This window comes from Coregonus clupeaformis, unplaced genomic scaffold, assembly GCF_020615455.1.
Source record: "Coregonus clupeaformis isolate EN_2021a unplaced genomic scaffold, ASM2061545v1 scaf0881, whole genome shotgun sequence".
NCBI classification, from domain to species: domain Eukaryota; kingdom Metazoa; phylum Chordata; class Actinopteri; order Salmoniformes; family Salmonidae; genus Coregonus; species Coregonus clupeaformis.
In genome coordinates this window covers 7620-27264 of record NW_025534335.1, presented here as the reverse complement: position 1 = coordinate 27264, position 19645 = coordinate 7620, and the positions used below count along the sequence as shown (strand labels likewise).

General features: G+C 44.4%; 1 protein-coding gene across 4 annotated transcripts; it reads left to right on the top strand.

The window, feature by feature from the left end:
* Nucleotides 1-9443: 9443 nt before the first annotated feature.
* LOC121535009 (angiomotin-like 2a) lies at nucleotides 9444-19118 on the top strand. Of its 4 annotated transcripts, none has more exons than XM_041841659.1 (10): nucleotides 9444-9633; nucleotides 10344-11165; nucleotides 12649-12817; nucleotides 14793-14937; nucleotides 15123-15212; nucleotides 15954-16425; nucleotides 16640-16693; nucleotides 16863-17023; nucleotides 17285-17428; nucleotides 17813-19118. In XM_041841659.1, the coding sequence occupies exons 2-10, from the start codon at nucleotides 10408-10410 to the stop codon at nucleotides 17905-17907; spliced, it is 2088 nt and encodes a 695-aa protein (XP_041697593.1). In that variant the 5' UTR covers nucleotides 9444-9633; nucleotides 10344-10407; the 3' UTR covers nucleotides 17908-19118. The 4 variants fall into 4 exon arrangements, with proteins under 4 accessions (XP_041697593.1, XP_041697594.1, XP_041697592.1 ...); XM_041841660.1 differs by having other exon boundaries at nucleotides 16592-16693; nucleotides 17345-17428; XM_041841658.1 differs by having other exon boundaries at nucleotides 16592-16693; nucleotides 17288-17428.
* Nucleotides 19119-19645: the final 527 nt, after the last annotated feature.

The window sequence follows — 19645 nt, the reverse complement described above, 5'->3', positions numbered from 1 at the left end:
ATTATCCAATCAAATTCTAAGCATAACAATAATCAAAGAATCCGCAACACGTCTAAACTCCCCTCCAGGCCATGTATGTCAATGGAAAGTCCCTCAACGGTTCCCAGCTCCAGTCATAAAGGGCTCTCTCTTTCCACCATGCCTGCCGGTGGCCAACATTACTGATATGCCGCTATGTGCCGGGTCAGCAATGGCCTAGGCAGCAGTGGCAGCAGATAGCTATGTACTGGGGGGCACACATGCCGAGCGTGGCTGAATGATTGGCATTCCCGTGATCTCCCCCCCTGGCTGGCTGGAGGACGGTTTTAGGAACAGATGTCATAGTTGGAAACACAACTGCTGTGTCATCTGTCTCTCACTTGGATGAGTGACTGCAAAGGAAAAGCCTCATGTACTTGTAGTTTACAAGTTGTATGCACAAAGAAAGCACTATAAAGCACCATTTAGGTATTGTGTAGTACTAGGTGCTGCAATTCTGTTTAGTTGCTTTAATCTCGAGGTCTGTCTTAAAAAGGTATGCAAGATTTTTTAATGTCATTGAGAGTTTTGTCTGTCTGCTTTGAAACCACATAGACCTGACTGCCTGTGGCAACTAGAGGTTTTCTTTAGTCAAAAGTAGTGTACGCATATCAAACAAACATCCGCTGGGAAAAATAAAGTATTGTAGCACACACACTCTATGCCAGGGATGGGTAAGGCCCCCCGGATCAATTCCCCCTCCCCCCCAATTTGTTTGTTTCTTGTTGTGCATCAGCAGTTTTTTATCTTGTTGCAGTATGTCAGTCACTGACAGTCACTCAATTAGCCCATGTCAGCTAAAAAAATGTAGATTGGTAAACTAGTCCAACCAGCTAAACTTGTAGTAATCATGGTCACTACCACTCAGATATCATATTAATAACTGCAAACATTTCTCTCTACCCTATGGCAAATTGTGTAGAATTGCAGGAAGTTAGCCGTAAAACTGCAACAACAAAAAAATCCGCCACCATGACAAAATGAGTAGAATTGCATGAAATTAGTTATAAAATTGCAAAATCTTCTCTCCACTCCATGGCAAAATGTGTTGAATTGCAGCAAACTTGCCTTAAAACTGCAACATTTTCTCTACGCCCCATGACAAAATGTGTAGAATTGCAGGAAATTAACTCTAAAACCTTTTTCTCTCCTTGTTCGCGAGTTGAAACAAAATTTCACTTAGGGACCCCAAAAGGGCTGGCTCTGACTGCATGTGTGGGTATGGATGTGGGTACACAGAACCGGGAGCCACTTCAGCCACTCATGATGAGTTCAGATTTTTTGTGGTCCCCATCCCCATTAAAGTTGCCCATCCATGCTCTAAGCAAACCCTGGTTGAAAAGTTCATGAGCATTCAAACAGCATTCTTTCTCACCAGAGTTGTCTGTCTTAATGATTTATTTCCTCCTGTCTTTAGTACAAAGCAACACTTTAAAAAAAAGTGTCATCTTAGGAACTTAGGGACTCGTCAAGTTCTTTTGTGTTCCGAGCGACTTAAACACAGTGAAGGGAGGCCTCACTTATGTGTTAGTGAGTGAACGCGATAGAGAGAGAGAGAGGGGAACAGAGAACATCATTACGGTGACACTCAACTATTTGCAATCAGAGGCGTGTGACTAATATGTGTGAGAGCAGACGCCAACTATTTAGAGTGTTTTCAGACAAAGAGGAACAACCATCAAGTCCCCATGGTGATGTCATGACATTCTCTGTATTTTCAACAGGGAGGAGAGGAATGGTGGTGTAAGAGCTTAAGCACAAAGCAAGAAGAGTCCAACGCTCCTATAGAAAAGTGGAAAATGGCCTAGGACTTTTTCGTTTTCCGTTGCTGCATTCATTCCCACCGGCACTGATCCTCATCCTGCGTAAGCTAAGGTTTTCATGAGAAGAGTGTCTCAGATATTAAGGCACAGGAAAGAAATGTCACCAGTCTGGTTTGGCACAGAAAGACAGGAGAGAGTGGGTGTGCTGCTTACTGTGTGTTCAGAAACAGTACACGCAACACATAACAATACACAAACACACATTAGTTCAATTCTTGAATTATTTTAACAGGTTCGATATTTGCTTAATAGAGCCTTCAAGTTGTTTCCAACTAGTTGGCCAGCCAAGGATTGTGTTGTTTTTATACACACGCGGTGTGGCCTAGTCAAACACTTCTGGGATTCTGGTCATTGTCATTAGTCATTGTCTGATATTTGTCTGTTAGAACATTTGCTGGAAATTCCCTGCCCTTCAACTGAAATGGATGGAGCAAGCAGGAGATTGCTCAATAACTTGCTGTAGTAATTGCAGAAATAATTCAGCGTTTCCTCATGGTGGTTCTTCTCAGAAGTTAATCATGAGGAATTTGAACCAAATAAACAACACTAGCCAGCACTTGTCCTGATCTGAGACCGCTTCCCAGAATCATTCAAATGCACATAAACAATCAAAGTCAGTAGTTCTGTATTGAACTATGAATACATGGGAATATCCCATGTCATTGGCGTAACAGAACAAAATACCATCCCAACACATTCCATCTTATCCCTATCTATTACTCTCTGTTTGAATGTGAAAGCCCGCCCAAGGATGTGAGCCCAGAGAAGGAATCCATCCCACCCAAATCCAACTCCATCCGATTGCATTCCACTCCATCCCACCTTATCGTAATACTCGGTATTCCATTCAGTCCCATTATTTCCCACACTATTTAACACCACACCATCCTATCCCATTTTATCTCACCCCTTTAGAATTCTATTTTATCTCACCCCTTTAGAATTTCAATCCCATCCCATTGTCCACTCCACTCTGAGCCTCAAGACACAAACCCAGTCATCAGTGAGATGGCCTCTCTTCCTACTCTCTTTTAGAGGAAGTCATTCAGTGAAGTAATGCCAACCTGCTTAGTCTATCACAGCTTGATGAAAGCTCCTTCCTTCCAAAATGTATTGTGTCAAATCAAAATCCATTGCATTTTGTGTTGCTCTTTTTTAGAAAGTCATTTATCATAGCGTGCTGAACACGGACGTTCCCCAAGCCAAGACACAGTCCCTCTTCAGGATGTCTTCAGGATGTCTTCCGTTCTACAACTGGTAGTTTGAATAATGTACACTGAACAAAAATATAAATGCAACAATAAAAGATCCCAGAAATATTCCATATGCACAAAAAGCTTATTTCTCTCAAATATTGTGCACAAATCTGTTTACATCCCTGTTAGTGAGCATTTCTCCTTTGCCAAGATTATCCATCCACCTGACAGGTGTGGCATATCAAGAAGCTGATTAAACAGCATGATCATCACACAGGTGCACCTTCTGCTGTGGACAATAAAAGGCCACTCTAAAATGTGCAGTTTTGTCACACAACAATGCCACAGATGTCTCAAGTTTTGAAGGAGCGTGCAATTGGCATGTTGAGCTATTGCCAGAGCTATTGCCAGAGAATTGAATGTTAACTTCTCTACCGTAAGCAGCCTCCAACGTCGTTTTAGAGAATTTGGCAGTATGTCCAACCGGCCTCACAACCGCAGACCACGTGTAACCACACCAGAACAGGACCTCCACATTCGGCTTCTTCACCTGTGGGATCGTCTGAGACCAGCCACCGGACAGCTGATGAAACTGTGGGTTTGGGCACAACCAAAGGATTTCTGCACAAACTGTTAGAAACCGTCTCAGGGAAGCTCATCTGCGTTCTCATCGTCCTCACCAGGGTCTTGACCTGACAGCAGTTTGGCGTCGTAACCGTCTTCAGTGGGCAAATGCTCACCTTCGATGGCCACTGGCACGCTGGAGAAATGTGCTCCCGGTTTCAACTGTGCAGATGGTTTGCTGATGTCAACGTTGTGAACAGAGTGCCCTATGGTGGAGGTAGGTATGGGCCGGCATAAGCTTCGGACAACAAACACAATTGCATTTTATTGATGGCAATTTCAAAGCCCATTGTCGTGCCATTCATCTCCTGCCATTATCTCATGTTTTAGCATGTATTGTACGGCCCAATGTCGCAAGGATCTGTACACAATTCCTGGAAGCTGAAAACGTTACAGTTCTTCCATGGCCTGCATACTCACCAGACATGTCACCCATTGAGCATGTTTGAGATGCTCTGTATCGATGTGTACGACAGTGTGTTCCAGTTCCCGCCAATATCCAGCAACTTCGCACAGCCATTGAAGAGGAGTGGGACAACATTCCACAGGCCACAATCAACTCTATGCGAAGGATATGTGTTGTGCTGCATGAGGCAAATGGTGGTCACACCAGATACTGGCTGGTTTTCTGATCCACGCCCCTACCGTATATGTCATCAACAGATGCATAACTGTATTCCCAGTCATGTGAAATCCATAGATTAGGGCCTAATTAATTTCTTTCAATTGACTGATTTCCTTATATGAACTGTAACTTTTGTTCAGTGTAATATTGTGTTCATTTTGACCAAAAACCTAAATGGAATGATGTCATATTGTGACATAAAAACAACAACAACAAAGAAAAACTAAAAAAAACTAAAAAGACAAAATGAGGAAAATATTATGAAACAAAAAATATTTCAAAGACAAATTGTGTCTTTGTCAAAAAACTAAGTTATTTCAATTCCAATACCACAGACAGAGGCAGGAGGCAGACAGTCAGTTTATGGTTCTTTAATATTTGTATTTTCTCAATATTAAAAAGGGGGTTACAGGATAAAAGCAACACAGAACACAAAAACAAGGACAGGCCCGGGAACTCACACCACATACTCGTTAGTCCATAGTTGTTTGGCATAGAGCGTTCGCGGCCTCATCATTGGCATCATGGGGTTCCGATGAGGTAGTCGTGGCCTCTGCAGTCTCCTCATAGCAGGCCATGTCTGGGGAGTGTGGAAAAAGCTTCATCAGTAACGTCATCATACTGGAAAACATTGGTACACACACACGTCATTCGGCTCTTCATCCCGGGCAGGGTCTTTCTGTTCGGCTCTTCCCGAGCAGGGTCACCCTCATCAGGTTCCCCTCTCCCCAGACACGGCTGTGGTAGTGGTAGGGGTGTGGCTGAGCACGGCCTGTGGCACCTGTCCTCTCCTATTGCTTGCTTGAATCTGACAAACTTCTTCTGTGGGGTTTATCGGCAGTTGGCATCCAACGGTATGGTGCATTACTGCCACCTACTGTACTGGAGTGTGGGCCAGAGGCAGGGACGAACTAAATCCTACCTGCCAGCCACGTTTCTATTAAGAAATATAAAATATTTGAGACTGTATCTAATGCTGTTCTACTCAGTATGCTCTATAATCTCAATTCCTGTATCCCCTTCTCCCTCATACTGGATCTCAGTCTCTCTCTTTCCCTCTCATACTGCCCACACTGTATCAATACATGCTCCACGGTCTCAGTTTCCTGGCAGGAATCACACCATCCTGTTGGACGCGTTCCTATCACAATTAATGTCGTTTTCAACCGGCTGTGTCCCACCCTTAGCCTTTTAAAGATGGCCTCCTCTCTTCTGTCTCTTCCTATCACCCTCCCCTCCCCTCCTCCTTTAATCTGTACTTGGAATAGATGCCTGCCATCTGTTCCACTGCTCTGCACCACCACTGTCCATATCATTCTCTTAGCCATCTGACAAACTTTGTCTGAGAGCTGTCTTTGTGCAGGGGCAGCTCATTAACCCCAAAGCTCCTCAGGGGTGGGGGCGTGGCTCAGGTCCTTAATTAACACACTCATTCCCTCATTGGGGTGATTCTGGATGAAGCCAGTGAAGGAGGCACGCCCTGCTAAACTCAAACAGTAATCTGTGCCGCTTGGTCATGTTGTCAACAAGGCAGCATGGTGCATCGTTCAGAAACATACATCTCTTTTCCATAAAACATAGGTTTGAATTTTCAAACTAGTTTTAATTGGGAAGGCAGATGAAGCGTTTTTATCAAAAGCATTCACTTTTGCATGTGAAAACACAGATTCCTACTCATTACTCCACGTGCTTAACCTAAGCCACTTTTGTTTTGAGCCAACCTTGCCATCGGCCAGAATGGGGCACCCGGCTCATGCCCGGGAGGCAGTCCTGTTCCAAAACAAATGCAATCACTTTTCATCCGGTGCAAACTACGCCTACCCGGGCGCCCGGGTTAATCAAATCCCCTCATTCACACACCAAGACAAACACTCAAAAGGGGTTAACCAATTCCAAGGAAGTCACTCAAATAAGTAAATAAGAAGTCAACCAAAACACAGCACCCGATAGGAATAAATACAAATTAAAGCACTTCTAAGTAAATAAACTCAAAATATATAAAACATGAGGGAATAAGGACTAAATGGAAAAATAGTCACATCTTTCTTGTGGCATTGTTCTCACATATCGTGAATTCTTCCTCAATCCTCACATAAAGTATAACCTATAACCCATGGGGCTATAACTTTGGTCAACTGAAGCCTGCCTGATTCTGCAGACAGCAGGAATGTTTATGGCCAGCGATTTTGAATATCCACTAACACCAGGAATGGCTCCTTTCAATGTCCATGATTTCAAAGGGCCACTCCACTCAGCATTCCTTTGGAAGTTCACAGGAAGTCTACCACAATAGGGGCAAATGGCTAGAGGCTCGGAGTTAACCAACGGAGATGAAGGGGGGTGAGGGTTAGTGGGGGGGTGTGGTGGAAGAGGAAGTAGTGGGGAGGTGTTAAATGAAAAGCCACGCTGTTAAAGGGGGCTTCCACTATCCACCACTGTCCACATTCGAGGGGATACTCAAACATGCCTTTAATACTTTGCTGACCCACCGCCTGGCCCCATTGCAAATGGCCGTCTAGACATCCAGACAACTTGGCTGCGTAAAAAAAAAGTATGTTTAAGAATACTTACCACCAGTGGAGGCTGCTGAGAGGAGGACAGCTTATAATAACGTCTGGAACGGCGCAAATGGAATGGCATCAAACCATGTTTGATGTATTTGATACCATTCCACTGACTCCGCTCCAGCCATTACCACAAGCCCGTCCTCCCCAATTAAGGTACCACCAACCTCCTGTGCTTTCCACCACCCAAAACATGTATGGAATGTGTGATTTAATTAGGGAGGGCGATGGAGAGGGACAGTGAATCCCAGGGGAACATATACCCGAGGAAATGCATTATCAGTAGTGTTATTATATGTTGAATGTAGGTTAAACTGTGAGTAATGTGCCCTGAGCCACGTTCAGCAGGGCACAACGTTGTGGAATGTTCAGATATAAATATATTATGTAGTGTCAGCTACATATCATGTCAGTTCTATTTATTGACATTTCTATCTGCAACGTTCCTCATTGTTTTCCGACTGAATGTAGCCCTGATGAAGGCCACTGTGAGGACATAGGTGGCAGTTGTTTTCACTATTCCAAATAAGAAAATGCCAATACAATAAGCATGTATCAGGTTTGCCTGGGAATTGTTTATGTGTTGCCAAGAAGACCTTTGCTTCCAAAGACCCTGATTCTAACATCAGAAGCTACATCCAACAATCAACATATCCTTCAAAATATGTACTGGAGACTTGAGTTATTGGTTCGGCTTCCCCCTCCCCATCTTCACCTTATCCATGAGAGGTAAAAAGAACAGACAAACATTTCCAAAAACAAGTGCATGAGGCCAGCTTCTACATACCGGCAGAGAGGTTGGTAAAACTATGGGAATTGGCTAACTATAAGTTTCTATTTTCCAGTAGTCATTTGAAGCTTCTGGCCAGTAGCTTTGGTTTGCAAAGGGTCAGTAAAGAAAAGAGAAAGATCACTCTGAATTACTCCATTACACAGCTTCGGGCTATACGCAACACCTACGCTAATTTGGGGGCTAGTCTGAAAAGCAGATTCCGTCTACATAGCTGTTGGGTGCATAGGTAATAAATAGCTTAAACTGGCCTTTGGTCTTCAAAGACACAAATATGGCCTGTAATATACACTGAGTGTACATAACATTAGGAACACCTTCTTAATTATCAGTTACACCCCGCTTTGCCCTCAGAACAGCCTCAATTCGTCGGGGCATGGACTACAAGGTCTTGAAAGCGTTCCACAGGGATGCTGGCCCATGTTGACTCCAATGCTTCCCACAGTTGTGTCAAGTTGGCTGGATGTCCTTTGGGTGGTAGACCTTTCTTGATACACAGGGGAAACTGTTGAGTGTGAAAAACCCAGCAGCGTTGAAGTTCAAAGGCACTTACATCTTTTGTCTTGCCCATTCACCCTCTGAATGGCGCACATACGCAATGCATGTCTCAATTGACTCAAGGCTTAAACATCGTTCTTTAACCTGTCTCCTCCCCTTCATCTACACTGATTGAAGTGGATTTAATAGTTGACATCAATAAGGGATCATAGATTTAATCTAGATTCACCTGGTCAGTCTTTCATGGAAAGAGCAGGTGTTCCTAATCTTTTGTACACTCAGTGTAGCTCTGCATTCCCCCTTTGGGGATGGCTAATTTCTCCAGAGAAGACCATCCAAGATGGAGGTTTATTGTGCCTTTTTTGTGCCTTCATTATGCGTTTTGAAAAGTTTAGGAGCTTTGTGGCCTCACAAAATGCCACTAAAATTGTGTTCTTGGTTCATTGGGCTATGGAGGCAAATTATGTTAAATCATGAAGCATGCTAACCTCGTGTCTCATTCCATAGGCCTTATGCGCCTACATATTTGAGATTTGAACCCACAGTCCAGCAGGTGCTTCTGTTTGACATTCTCTACCACTCTGCATCATGTAGTGCTTTGGGTACAACGCCTTTCTATGTCCTGGTCACAGGGAAGACTGAAGCCACAGATTCCAGTGGACAGCTGCCTATATACCCTCCTCAACTCTGTCCTGTCCTGCTGAGACGCTCATCTCACATACAAGTCAATGGCTACACTCAGCACTAGATAATTATAGTTCATAGTTTCGTAGAGTCCTGAATCTATAGGCGTTTTCTTTAGCTGAATCCTAGAGCCATATTGACTAAAAACACTGGATAGTTGCAAAAACAATCCTTGTGCAATCATTCTTTTTTCCCCCAGTGCAAACAGAGATACGACATGGTTACATGCACAGTTGACCTTGAATGAAATGTCAAAACAGATCTATAGAGTCTATAAGCTATTCCTATCCACTCAATCAATATCTGCAAAATGTCAGTAGTAGACAGACAGTCACAGAGGTAAGGAAAATGTAAATGTGGACTATCTGCATTCAAGTTAATATCTTCTTAATGTTATTAACATGTTAGGCCTAGGTAACTCCTGCCTGCTGGTTTGCCTATAATTAATTCCCATTTGTAGTTTATTATCAGGAACACTATTGCCATCCTCATGGTTGTGAGGAGAATTGCAGCTATTCAGTTTGGCCTCCTCCCTCATATTGGAACCGTGTGGGTTACGCTTTTGATCCCCGAGGGAACTCGCGCTCTCACATTCCTGGCATTCCGACCTCAGTCCCTCAGTCCCCAGTTACTTATTATCGCTCCGCTCTCAACAACCATTTCAGTGTTGAGCAAGTTCTGACCAGAGTAGACCACAATCTCGCGGTGGAAGGATGATAACTATTTAAACGAAACATTGTGCATTACTTTTGACCTTATTTTAAAGTTTAACGTTTTTAAAAACGTTTTGCTGGGATGACAGCGTGAACTGGTAAGAATGGTTTGTTTTCAGCTACTTTGTAACTTTGTAAGTCTTGAATTGTAACAGTCGGTTATTGTGCGTTAACACAAGACATATTATATTATAGTTTATAGTTTATTAGGCTACTTAATTGTTTGTTCCATCGTTGGTTCCTAAAACTGTTTCTAGAACTATGCGCTTGGTTCCTCCGTGAGAATGGAATTTCGACCCACATTTTAACTGCAGTAGTACCACCGAGCAACCACGTTTCCCTTCTGTCGCTATGTGGCTTGTATGAATGTTACTTTTCACGACCATCAAAACATTTTATCCATAATGTTGACAATTTAACTAATGTAAAATGGAACATGTTTACGTAAAAATCACGTCTGACAGTGAAATAGTGAGGGCATACTTATACAATTAAGAGGGATAATTAATTTCCATTAGGAAATGAATGGAACGCCATCACTCATAAGTAGTGCATAGTTACTTGATAGATTGTTGATTTTTGCTTCACTCTGCCTGGACTACCAAGACCTTGAGTAATGTATGGGATATTCATGAATATTAGCTTTACGGGATTCTACAGTAGTGTTTTGGAGTAGCACAAAACATTTGCATGATCATGAAAATGTTGTACATTAGCAATGATCAACTATACTGTTTTAGGTGTAGGCCTACTGGTAAGTTCATATTTGACCAGTATGCTTATTGATTCCTTTTTTTTCCTGTTCCAGGTTCACAGCCATCTATAAAAATTCCATCTACACTTGATCACTAGCTTCAAACAACAGAACCATCATGGCATCCACAGAAGAGCCGTCTGGCACGGTCCTGCACCGCCTCATCCAGGAACAACTACGCTACGGCAACCCCACAGACGCACGCACCCTCCTGGCCATCCAGCAGCAGGCCCTGCGCGGAGGCAACGGTGGGTCCCCTGGTGGGGGGACTGGGAGCGGAGCAGGAGAAGGCCCCGTTGGAAGCCCCCGCTCCTCTCTGGAGAGCCTCACCCAGGAAGACTCCTCATTCCTCCAACTGTCAACCCGCCAGGAGCCCCAGGGCCAGGAACACCAGGGAGACTACCAGCACTCGGAGAGTAGCTACCAGCTTTACCAGCTCCATGGCGAGGAGCTGCCCACCTACGAGCAGGCTAAAGCCCACTCTCAGTATCTGGCTCAGCATTGGGCACCCGCCACAGGCCTTCACAAGCAGCTCCATGAGGGGACCCTCCTGCGTGAGGGGGGCTACCGTGCCACGGATGAAGAGCTGATTGAGTTGAAGCGAGGGCACATGCGATCGCTGAGTGAGCATCTACTGCAGCTGTCTCTGGAGAGGAATGGTGCCATGGCGAAGTCTGAGGCGGTCAAGAACTCCTCACATAGCTACCCAGAGCTGGGTTACTATGCCCCCCTACAAGGCCTCCAGGACAAATGCAGCCCGCACCCAGATTACTCATCTGTTCCCATCATGTCCCAAGGATATATGCCCATCCACGCCCAAGAGCCCCAGTGTGTGTACAGGGACATGCCCCAGCCAATCCAGACCCAGCATCACAGGTACTAAGGCATTACAGCAAAGCACAACCGTATGTGTGTGTGTTGGCCATACAGTGAGATCATGCAAAGGTGTTCCCACTGTTGGTGTGTTCCCATTGTCTTTGCCATGAATCAACAGCGATCACACATTTAATAGTGTGGTAATTTCTGTGGGCGTAGCCGCTCGCATAATGGATTCCAAGTGTCATTATGTGTCCTGCATTCCTTACCCCCTAGTATGCTTTATGAATCATTACAGGCGTAGGTTGGAATTCCAATCGCATTTCTGAAACACTACATGTCAACCTACCTAGGGTGGAGTTGATGTGTTCATTATAAGATAAGATAGTTGTAGTACCTGGGATGCCAAATTCAGAGTGTTGCAATGTCGTTTTTTGTCACAAAAGGGGCGGCTTCTTGTAATACGCTCCGGCATTCGACATACTTTTTTACTACCTGAAAATGATGCACGGTGTATAATTTCTTCCGCAGCCGTGGGGGCAGTGTTGTCGCTTGGTTCTTTGATTTATATTCTATATAGGCTATTCATCAAAGTAGCCTATTTTGCATTGATAACCAAATATAATCTCAGCGACTGTTCAAACAGTAAACCAAACAACAAGAATCCACCCAAAAAGGTATTTTGTTTAGAAGTAATAACTAGTAATTACAGGCTATTGTAATTGCAACCTCCCTAGTGGCGCAGTGGTCTAAGGCACTGCATCGCAGTGCTAGCTGTGCCACTAGAATGGCCGGCAGGGATGTAGCTCAGTTGGTAGAGCATGGCGTTTACAACGCCAGGGTTTTGGGTTCGATTCCCACGGGGGGCTAGTATGAAAAAAATTATGAATGTACTCACTAACTGTAAGTCGCTCTGGATAAGAGTGTCTGCTAAATGACTAAAATTAAAATGTAGAACCTGCTGTAGCCAACTGGCTAGCCATGTGCTTTTTTCTCTGTGACCAAAACATAACATTCTATTTTTAGCTGATGTGGGAATGAATACAAAAGCAGCATATCAAACTGGGATAATGTTTTATAAGAATACTTGCCAGGGCATATTTTTTTACATGGAGATGTGGGAAGCTGAAAAGGCTAGCTAGCTTGCTATGTTTTTAGCCAGGCTAAAGCCAGCTAGCCAGGCTGCCAGCTATCGACTACTAGCAAGGGAAGGCGACTTCCTTGCATTCACAAAATGAAAATACAAAAATAAAAAATGTTGAATCGCCCCCTTGTGAATGGGAGTGGGACCGGCAAGAATATCATGTTACCAAAAGGTGTCAGCTACTCAAACAAATCCCACTCCACCCACATGCACGGGCGCACGTAGATCAGCGGAGTGAAGCTTGTAGTAACCTTAACGAACAAAGATTGCTCACGTAACCACAGTTCTGTGAGCTAAGGGACTATTGCTAGCTAGTCACACTCATGGGAAGACGGTAGTGATTGTAACACTTGGGATATCTAGTGAACTCAATTCAACAACGCACGTCCTTCTTCACAGGTTTGCGGCCCCAGCTCAGCAGCAAACGGAGACCTGCTACAGCATGTTCACCAGTCGGCCCCCTTGTGTCGTGGAGGAGCCCAGGCAGATGGAACTGCTGATACTGGAGAACGAGAGGCTGAGGCAAGAGCTGGAGGGCCACCGAGAGAAGGCCTGCCGCATCCAGAAGGTGAGAATCACACATTTTAAATGAAGCGTACTAAATGGTGGGAATATTCTCCTTTCAGTCCCTCTCTAAGATGGCGACATGACATTGGATTAGTTTGTGCTGTTATATGCATGAAGGACTGATATTATATTGGAGAAACAAATCATGTTCAACTTTGGGCAAATCTCCCATTGACATCAATGCATGATGAATGCACAACTTTGAGTTACATACAACACGTGTAACTTCTGAAGTAGGCATGCCCACACTGAATAGCAAAGTACTGTAGTCTGCAACATGTGTTGCTTAATGAAGGGAATGGAGGGAAACACAAGTAGCAGATAGCTTGTGTACAGCCACCTCAGACACACTCACCCATCTGTACAACAGCTGCTACCATTGGCTGCAAATAGAGAACCCATAGAGGCCAGAGGCTGCTACTGTGTCCACACTCCCTGCATTGTGCTGCAGGCGGGGGGTCGTATGTGTGTTCCCTTTAGCCATATATTTTTTGGGGTCCTATCCAGGGCATGTCAGACAGCAGTCGATAGGGTTGTGACCCCTGGCACAGATGACATGCTCAGAGTGGCCAGAGAGAGAGACAGATATTCTGTTGGCCATGGCAGGAGGCAGGACTACTGTGTGTTGAAACTGAAAGGCCTCTTTTGTACTTTCATCCCACTGCATTTTCACTTTCATCCATCTTCCTCTCTTTTTTACTTTCATCCTCCTCTCTCTTTCATTTTCACTTGAACACCTTTGTTTTCTTCTCTCTTTGATGTTGATTTGATTGAAGTACAGCAACCCTTTTTATTGCCCAGCTCAACATATTCTAGATTATTCTGATATAAATATCCTTCCCCACCTTGTGTATAGGGCAGGGAATTGCCAGCGACCTCACGATATTCGATGTTCCCAACATATTGCTCATTATATGTCCGCTGCAAAGAGACGAGAGAACATGAGAAAACAAGTTTTGATGAGTCAGGGAAATAAAAGTGCTGGGAACAAATTGGCTCCTGATTTAAAAAGAAGATCGAGAACAAGCTTTAAAGGAAAAATACAGGCGTTTTGGTGCAGGTACAGCCAACTAGCGCAAAAATAATATTGCGATATGTAACTGTATCTATTTCTTCCCCATCACTACTTGAGTATGTTATTGCCTCTTATAAATCAAGATAGTGGCAACAACACTAACTGACAGACTTCACACATTTATCTTGGTAGATGCCATAGAGGTAGATGGAGGACTCGTCTTTAAGATGGTGGAACCCCTCGATGGCAATGTCTATTCTAAAATGGGTTATATCCATCTTCCTATATCTATGGTAAATGCATACTGTAGCAAGACTTTGTTGCTCTTCTGTGGAGTTACGTCACCCCACTTCTTGCGTTCCCTCAGCCTTAAAGAATGATAATTACTGGATTGGAAAATTTCCCCTGACCGCTGGGCCGCAGCCCTGAGTAAACATGCCTTAGTGGCTGCTGTAATGGTGGGCGTTTCTACTTCTCTGCCTGTTTCTGTTTCCACAGGACAGGCATGCACACCTTGCCCACAATGACAACCCGCCCATACCTCTCTCTCTCTGTGTGTGTGTGTGTGTGTGCCTGTGCGTGAACTACCCACACCTGGAACCATGGCTGTTAGCTCCCAGGAATGCAGATATAAACCACTCACACACAGGGAGTGGTGTTAGCTCAAATTCCTCTGGATTATAGGCATGTAGTGCATACTGTATATACACAGTATGTAGGCTATTTGCCCACATGTACGGAATGTGCTCCCAGGTATATTTATGTATATATGCCCATATTTATGTTTATATATGTGCCCACATGTTTATGTGCTGTACTGCACATATAGATGTGTTATGCCTGAACCAACATCCCCCCCATCTCCAGCACGCATAAAGATATTAAACAAACAAACAAGATGGCTGACCAAGAATGTCCTTCTCCCTTGTCCCCCCCCCCTTGCTTCTCTCTGTCCATTCAGTTGGAGCAGGAGATCCAGAGGATCTCAGAGGCCTATGAGACTCTGATGCAGGGAAGCAGTAAGAGGGAGAGCCTGGAGCAGACCCTGAGGAGCAGACTGGTGGCCGAGATCAGGAGGCTGCAGGACTTCAACAGGGACCTTAGAGGTAAGGACTACAAATACCAGAAAACCTCAGGTTGGCTAGCACTTTGGTCCAGAGCCATTTTTGAAGATTATAATGGTTTATAAAGACTGGGACTGGTGGCAGGGAAACTTTTTCCCAAATCAGTTTTAGTGTATAGCAGTTGAGAAATGCTTCCAGTTTGTTAACTCTAAATATTTGCGTTACAGAAAGCTTGGAAAATGCCAGAACACACGCTGCCAAAGAAGTGGAAGCTGCTGACCACAACCAACACATCATGACCAAACTGCTCGAGCAAAGTAAGTGTGTCATCCTTCCCGTCTCCTTTCCCACCACTCCAAGTCTTAGACCCACTTCAGCCATGTTGCGCATTCCTCACAGGATTGGAGCATAGCACAGGGCCACTCTGTAGCTAAGCTACATCCTGTATGCAAAAATTTCCATTGCATAACCTCCGCTTATTTGGTGAGAACGCCTCAACAGTAAACGCAACCCAGCTCGAAGAAGGAGGAAGGAAAGGGAGCTATAAATGAGAACTGTTGACCTAACATCAGGTTCCTGGGGTTGTTGGTTTGATTTACATTGTCTATTTAAGCAGTGGGCCTTTCCCAGGGCCAGATGAGAGATAGGGTTGGAGGTGTACAGCCTTGGTTGGAGGAATGTTCCTTGTTAAGTGGGTCAAAGGGATAGGAGCTGCCCCTCCTCTTTCTACCCCTTGACATTCCACGAGTGCTTGGGCAAATGAAGACCATTGGCCGTGATGGCTGAGTACTGGGACATATTAGCTGGTTTAGAGCGATGGTGGTGTGATGGCTTAAGACTTAGTCCAAGCTCTCATTTTCACCTTCGAAATAGCTTCATGTGGCCTTAGACTGGATTTCATGTCTTGTGTCCAGCCCAGTACACAACACTAGCTTTTCACTGATGCATCTTGTCAATTTATCCAATGTTTGAATGTTGTACAGTTTGTAGCTTTGTGGCTATACCATATCTAACTTTCCTTTCCTCCTTCTCTTCTCCTCTTTCTTTCCTCCCATCAGACGAGGAGCAGCAGTTTGAGCGTGAGCGTGCTGAGCGCGAACTCCAGAGGCTCCGCAACTTCGCCGAGGAGCAGGGCCTGAGGGCGGAGCAGCTCGAGGAGGCCCTAGAGGCCCAGCGGTGCAAGGGCCGGCAGCTGGAGGAGGAGCTGCGGCGGAAGCGGGCCTACGTGGAGAAGGTGGAGCGGCTGCAGAGCGCCCTGGCTCAGCTGCAGGCCACCTGTGAGAAGCGCGAGGGCCTGGAGATGAGGTTGCGGACACGCCTAGAGCATGAGCTGAAGAGCCTGAGGGCGCAGCAGAAGCAGTCTCACCCGCCGGGCGTGACGGTGGGCTCGCTGCACGAGCGTCTGAGGGAGAGAGAGGAGCGTATCCTAGCCCTGGAGGCGGACATGGTGCGCTGGGAGCAGAAGTACTTGGAGGAGAGCACCATGAGGCAGTTTGCCATGGACGTGGCCGCCACCGCCGCCGCTCAGAGGTGAGGGTCAGAGGTTAAACGTTAGGGGATAGATGGTTCAAGGGTTGTGTTCTGTATGCACGTACAAGAGAAAACATTTCCAAAACATCTAGGCTGAATACATTTATTATACTTCCAATTTTTACCTGCATCCAGTTCCTAAAGGAATTTATTTTCTCCCTACCAGAGACACAACCATCATCAACCATTCCCCCTGTCACTCTTCTAACAACAGCTTCAACGAGGACCTGCCTGTAGCTGACTACCGAAACCAGGAGATGGAAAACTGGTATGAAGATGGAGCATTTTTCTTAGAATGTGTTAATCATTTATAGTATTGTTGCTGTTATGCCACTTTGGATGCATCTAATAAGTCTAATCTACTTTGTTGTATCAGATAGCAATGCTCAGAGAGCCACCATTTGCCTAATCTGACTCCATATTTCTCCTGTACATAGGATCCGTGCTCTCTACGCCCATATCCTGGAGAAAGATGCTGTCATTAAGGTACTCCACCAGCGTTTGCACCAGGACCAGGTCGAGAAGGGTGGGTTTTGTCTGCGCGCCGCCACGTCCACTTCTTCAATTAGCACGGCGAAGTGTGCCAGCATAAGCAAAGGTAAGGACGAGTCACGATAGGGTCAGAGACTAAAAACCTTTTAACAACTTTTTAACTATTACTTGAGGGGTCCCTCAGGGCTCTGTTCAGGGACCACTGTTGTTCTCTACATACATGCAATCTAATCGGAATATGAACTAGGGAGTTATTGTCAAAGATAATTTTGATGGCATTGAAGTGGATTGAGGGTAGAATTAGAGCACCTGTTTATCAATGAAATGTGTGCCAGACAGTGGTTGATATTTATCATGCTCTGTGTAGTAGGTAAGAGTCTGTCAGATGACCAGACTGCTGTCTCTCCTCTTCGGTGCTCCTCCCCAGCTCACCCCAGCCAGAGCCAGAGCTGTGGATCAGAGGATGGAGCTAAGGCCAAGGATCCAACCACTGGTTCTAAGCTCAGTATTGGTGAGTAGTCTGTCACACACACACACACACACACACACACACACACACACACGTTAACCAAACACCCAAACCGTTCTTTGTAATTGCATCACACTCTGTGCCAGAGCAGTCATTGATTTACCAACCATACCCCCATAGAACCAGCCAATCGTCGATGGCTCTGTAGGTCGGAGGTCGTCAGTGGGCTGCCGGAATGTGCTATGTTGTCACACTTAACCCTGAGTATTGACTGCACTCATTTACCCGAATGGATCATCCCATTGAGGAACCATCAGCATGTTTCTTTGGTTACAGATGATGTACTGTAACTGTGGCTTATTTTTCCACTGTTTCAACATCTTCTCACACATTCCTCTAATCATTTGACCTCTCTCTGTTTTCCAGACAACGGTGCTGCGCAACAACCAAAGTCCTCCTCCTTGAACACATTGAGAGGCCTAGATGACTTGGAGGCAGAGGCAGTGGAAATCTTCATTTGAGGAAGTCACTTTTGATCTTTGACAAGAGATTCACTCAAGGGGTGTGAGCTCTCGGAAGCTGCGCAGAGTACTGACTACGTCAATGGTCAGAGTTCTTCTGAAAAACGTACAAAAGACAAGAATGTTGCAGAATGAGAGAGGAACGTGTGGAAAAAGGACTTGTGCTCTTCATCTATCGTTCTTAGCCAGGCGGCTGCAGGCTAGCGGTCTGGGTCTATGAGACAAAATGTGAAACATTCTAGGTACTTGGACAGTATTGCAGTTTTGTAACAGGCAACGTACTACTGTCCTGTCAGTGTATGCCAAAGTATTTATGTTTGCTGCTTTTCACATATTCTCAACACCTTTCTCATGCACTGTCATGTACAATGATCCCTGAAGTTCGGAAACTTCATATTATTTTTTTAATCAGATCAGTTTTTTCATTTTTCATTTCCAAATATTAACTGAAAGTCTCAAGCTTTTCCAGATAAATTCTACAGACAAGGTTATCTTTTGGGGACTTTCGACCGCCGTTCCCTCCCTGTGCAGAAATGTTGAGTGAATCTGGCCACATTCCTGTGCCATGGAATTCTTCAGAGCTGGGCAAAACTCCCCCATCTCCATAATTTAATAAAAATGCCAAAAACTCTTAATGATCATATTTTCACCTGCCATATTCCCTAAGCCTCAGTAGCCGGTTCTACAGGTTTAGAAATATAAGTTGTGATACAGTATGCAATGTATAGTCTTTTTTTTTCTTCTTCAGATTTCTAAATATGAGGTCGAGCGACCATTCTCAACCGGGGAGGGTGAAGATTTTGTTTAGTTTTTTAGTTGCTTTTCACCAATTAGTTAAAAAAAGTATATATATTTTCCAAATGTTTCTTTGTGTGTATTTTTTGATGTGGTGAATCCGCTGGTCAGATTCATCATAGGGATTAAGCTGCAAACTACACCATTTGGTTTTTGTTTACTGTGAGCCTAATTCTGAACTAACAGGTTAATATATTTTATACAGATGTTTGTATAATTATTTTAGATATGTAGTGCTATGAACAGGATGCCAAAGAGTTTTGTGTGTTGTAAGTTATGTGCTGACAATCATGGTTATGTCCAGCTGTCCAACAACAGACAAAAGCGTTGATTTCTGTGAACTCCTAACAATATGAAGGTTGTGAATTTGAATTCAAACAACATTTCATAAAGCAATAAAATATTCTAATATATAACTCCTGTTACTTTGTTGCCATTTTTCCTGGAAAAAAACATATTTCGGAGAATAATTTGGATGTTGACGCAAAACTATTTTAGCGAGTTTTGTTTGACGTCTTATTTTTCCTCTTTCCCTCACTCTACCTCTCGTCTTCTCTTCACACGTTCATTCCTTCCTTCCAGATGAAGAGAGGGAATGAGGGCTCTCGTTAGTTAATGAATGCCAGAGAAGCATTCTTTAGGCTCAGCTTTCCCCAATGGCCAGCTCTGTTGTTAAGCCCTGTGCACTTTTAAGAGCATGCTTGACATGGATAGCATTCTTAAAGGGACATGGAACAATATAAATAACAAAAAAAATTTTAGCAACTGATCCTGGTTGAAGTTGCCACGCACAACGAAATAGAGACGACACCTATAGTAACTTGAATGCTTTACCACCCCTGTGTGTATATTTACAGTGTGCAGTACAGTATTGTTATATATACAGGTATATGGATATATATTTATGTACACTACCAGTCAAAAGTTTGGACACCTACTCATT